This window comes from Monoraphidium neglectum, assembly GCF_000611645.1.
Source record: "Monoraphidium neglectum strain SAG 48.87 unplaced genomic scaffold scaffold03163, whole genome shotgun sequence".
NCBI lineage: Eukaryota > Viridiplantae > Chlorophyta > Chlorophyceae > Sphaeropleales > Selenastraceae > Monoraphidium > Monoraphidium neglectum.
Genome location: NW_014010465.1, coordinates 1 through 3,136, shown reverse-complemented (window position 1 = coordinate 3,136; position 3,136 = coordinate 1). Strand labels below are relative to the sequence as shown.

General features: G+C 64.3%; 1 protein-coding gene across 1 annotated transcript in view; it reads right to left on the bottom strand.

Moving 5' to 3' along the window:
- The window catches only part of MNEG_12281 (ATPase, P-type (transporting), HAD superfamily, subfamily IC), a gene marked incomplete at both ends in the record, with an annotated part of 6,294 nt that extends 4,831 nt beyond the window's left edge, over positions 1–1,463 (bottom strand). Inside the window, 4 exons of the mRNA XM_014039247.1 lie at positions 106–210; positions 558–624; positions 955–1,027; positions 1,330–1,463. Coding sequence (XP_013894701.1) covers positions 106–210; positions 558–624; positions 955–1,027; positions 1,330–1,463 — 379 coding nt within the window. The remainder of the gene's footprint in view (positions 1–105; positions 211–557; positions 625–954; positions 1,028–1,329) is intronic.
- Between the last annotated feature and the right edge of the window lie 1,673 nt (positions 1,464–3,136).

Sequence of the window (3,136 nt, the reverse complement as noted above, 5' to 3'; positions counted from 1 at the left end):
GCCGCAGCAGCCGCAGCAGCAGCCGCAGCAGCCGCAGCAGCCGCAGCAGCCGCAGCGGCAGCAGCAGCGGCAGCAGCAGCGGCAGCAGCAGCAGCAGCAGCGCACCAGTTGAGGAGAGCATGGCCTTGATGGCCTCGGCTGCTTTCTCGGCCTTGCCCTCCTGGGCCAGCCCGATGATCACATTGATCACGACCACGCCGATGATGAGGCCTGGGGGGGGAGGGAGGGGTTGCCGCAACACAATGATGTGCGAGGAAGTGCTGTGACGTGGACCCAGTGTTCTAGCCACCCCAAGCACGGAAATCAGGGCAAGCGCGGCGCGAGCGCACTGATGCGTGTCCCGCACGTGGCCGTAAGCCTGCGCGTCGCCGCGCGGCGGGCGCGCTCCAGGCGCGACGCGCGCTGCAGGCGCGACGCCTGCTGCTACACGCCGCGCTTGTGCAGCTGGCCCGCAGCGTGCCCAGCGGTGCTTGGCCCAGTGGCTCTGGCGCGGCCAGCCCTGCTAGCGCATCAGTCTGATGCAGCAAGAGCCCACCGAACCCCTCAGCCTGCCCCACCTGTCTCGATCCACTCTCTGAGGCCAGCCACCACCACCGCAGCTGCCAGCAGGATGAAGATGAGGACCTGGGGTGGTGGTTGCGGGGTAAGTGCGGGGTGACTCAGGGTGACATGCGGTGAGTCGGGGCAGCGCAGAGGGGTGGGGTAGCCGCAGCCAAACGGACTGCGGCGGAACAAGCGGCTGCGCAACTAGGGTGGAGGGGGAGAGCCGCGCAGGCTTGCGGCGGCTGTTAGTAAAGGTGCCGCGGCAGCTTCGCAGGAGCAGGCGAGGGATTGCTGTCTGCAGCGGCCAGCGGGACGCCGGGAGGGGAGGGCTGCGCGTGCAAAGCGTCCGCAGGGCCAGGACCCTGGCAGCGCCGCCTCCCCGGCCGGGCGGCGCATGGCGGCAGGGCGCACATTGTTCAGCTGTCCCCAGAGCTTGGCTAGGAAGCTGGGTTTCTTGGGGGGCGTCAGCGCATTGGGGCCGAACCTGACAGTGGTGGCGGAGTGTGTGTTTGGGGGGGGGGAGAGGGGGGGGTTGTGATGGTCGCGCGCATGTGGATGGGGCGCTACGGCGGCGGTGACATGGAGAAGGTGCGGGAAGTCACAGGCGCCCGGCGGCCGGCCGCACAGGAGCGATCGCAGGAGGATGCGCGCGCTCCTACCAACTCTTCGGCGATCCCAGCTGCTTTTGCAACGTGCATGGGCTGCAAGGCTGGTGTACTGTGTGTCCCATGTGGCTGGCGGCGTACGCCCCATGCTGACGCAAGCCCTCCCACGACCGCGCCGTACCGCTGCAGTCGTTCCGCGGCTTCTCCTGAAGTCAGTCCGTCTAAGTTGGTGTGTAGACGCTCGAACACCTCACTAGTGCTGCCCAGGGCGTGCCAGGGCGTCTCGCGAAACTGCGAGTCATCTTCAAGTGCCATACTGAGACTCGACAGATCATAGCCTAGCGAATGATTAACCTAGTCAAATCAATTTCAATTCGACAGTACCAGGCGCAAGGTAGCGCCAGGTGTGGACGTTGATGCCGCAATAGTGACACGGGACGGTCACTGTTGCGTGCTTCGTATCATCGACCGGGAGGCGGCTATCAAGTTAATCTTGAGATGAAGTTTGAGATGTTGTTATCACGGTCGGTACCCGGGTGGCATGGGTCAGCTGTGCGAAGATGCTGCATCCAGGCCTCAGCGGATGACGCGGCACTGCTGGTCAGGCAACGGATAGAAAAATCTTTTGGAGCCATGCATCAACACGAAATTGTGGGCCTTGGGATGTTGAGATGTGGAACAGAACAGAACTGTAGTGAGACCAGTCAATATTCTTTGCTAGGGCTGAGAGGGTACCTTGCAGGGTTTCCTCCCCTTCACCGCTCGCCTGCGGAGCACTGGGGCATTCAGTGTGGCGCGTGTCACGGGCTGCTGCTGAACCGCCCACAGAACAGGTGGAACAGCGTGCTACACGTCGGCGCGCCCCATCCAGCTGGATGCATCGCAGCATGGCAGGGAAAAGCGCGGCCGCGGCGAGAGCGGCGCGACGCAGCGCATTGCCTCACAGCACTGGCACCACCCTCGCCCCACCCTCCAATGCCTCACAACAGTGGAGGCTTCCATTGGTTTGCCATGCTATCGTCGCATGCGCAATGGGTTTGCGGCCTGGTCGCAGTGCAAGGGGTTGGCTTGTGCAGCTTTTTCCCGCACAGTTAGCTCCTTTGGGATGCAGGCGAAGTTGCCTCAACTGCTTTCTTTCTCTAGTCGTTTGCGTCCAGCCGCAACGTGCTGCCGCCAGCCCAACCGCAGCCCTGCCAAGTTCTTAAAGTCATTATATCGGGATACAGCGTGGCGGTTGCCATGTTGGTGTGCTGCATTTCAGGCCTCAACCCCAATATATATGTCTTCAGTTTCCAAGGCGCCGTTCCTATCACGTTTCCCACAAGCATGAGCAGCTGTACGCGCAGCGTTGCATCTCAGCAGGATGCTTGGACGCGCTCCCGCGATGCTGAGGCCTCACCGAATTCACCCCATTGTTCCAGCTGACACCGCTGGGGCAGCAGCGCGCAGCACAGTGGGGAGAAGCCGTGTTTTTACAGCAGCAGCCTGCAGTGTGTACATGATGCGGCGATCTACGCCGCCGGCGGCGGCCGCCAGGGGGTGGCCGTTGCCTCGAGCCCGGCCGCTCGGCGGCCCGCACGTCGCGCAGCGCGCGCGTGCGGAACCACCGTCAGGGTTCGGCACGCGGGCCCGGGGTCTCGGGTTTGAAAAAACGGGCCGCGCGTCGGCCTAGCGTGTGTGTGGGGTCGATACGTTTACTTGGACGCGCCAGCCTCGGCCGAGCTCCTGACCTTGGCGAGCAGCTTGGCCTGGGGCAGGCGTGGTTTGAGGGCGGGTGTGAGCGTTTGGGGGCGGGTATGAGCGTTTGGGGGCAAGCTGCACAGCACAGTCCGCAGGCGAGCAGCGCGGACCAGCTGGACTGGGGTCGTGTGCCCCTGCGGGTCACTGGCAGCGCACTGTGTCCCTGGGAGCCAATGCACTGGAGACGAGGCGCTGGAGATGAGGCGCAGGGTGCAGACGAGCTGCAGGCCGCTGGCTGGAGGGCCCGG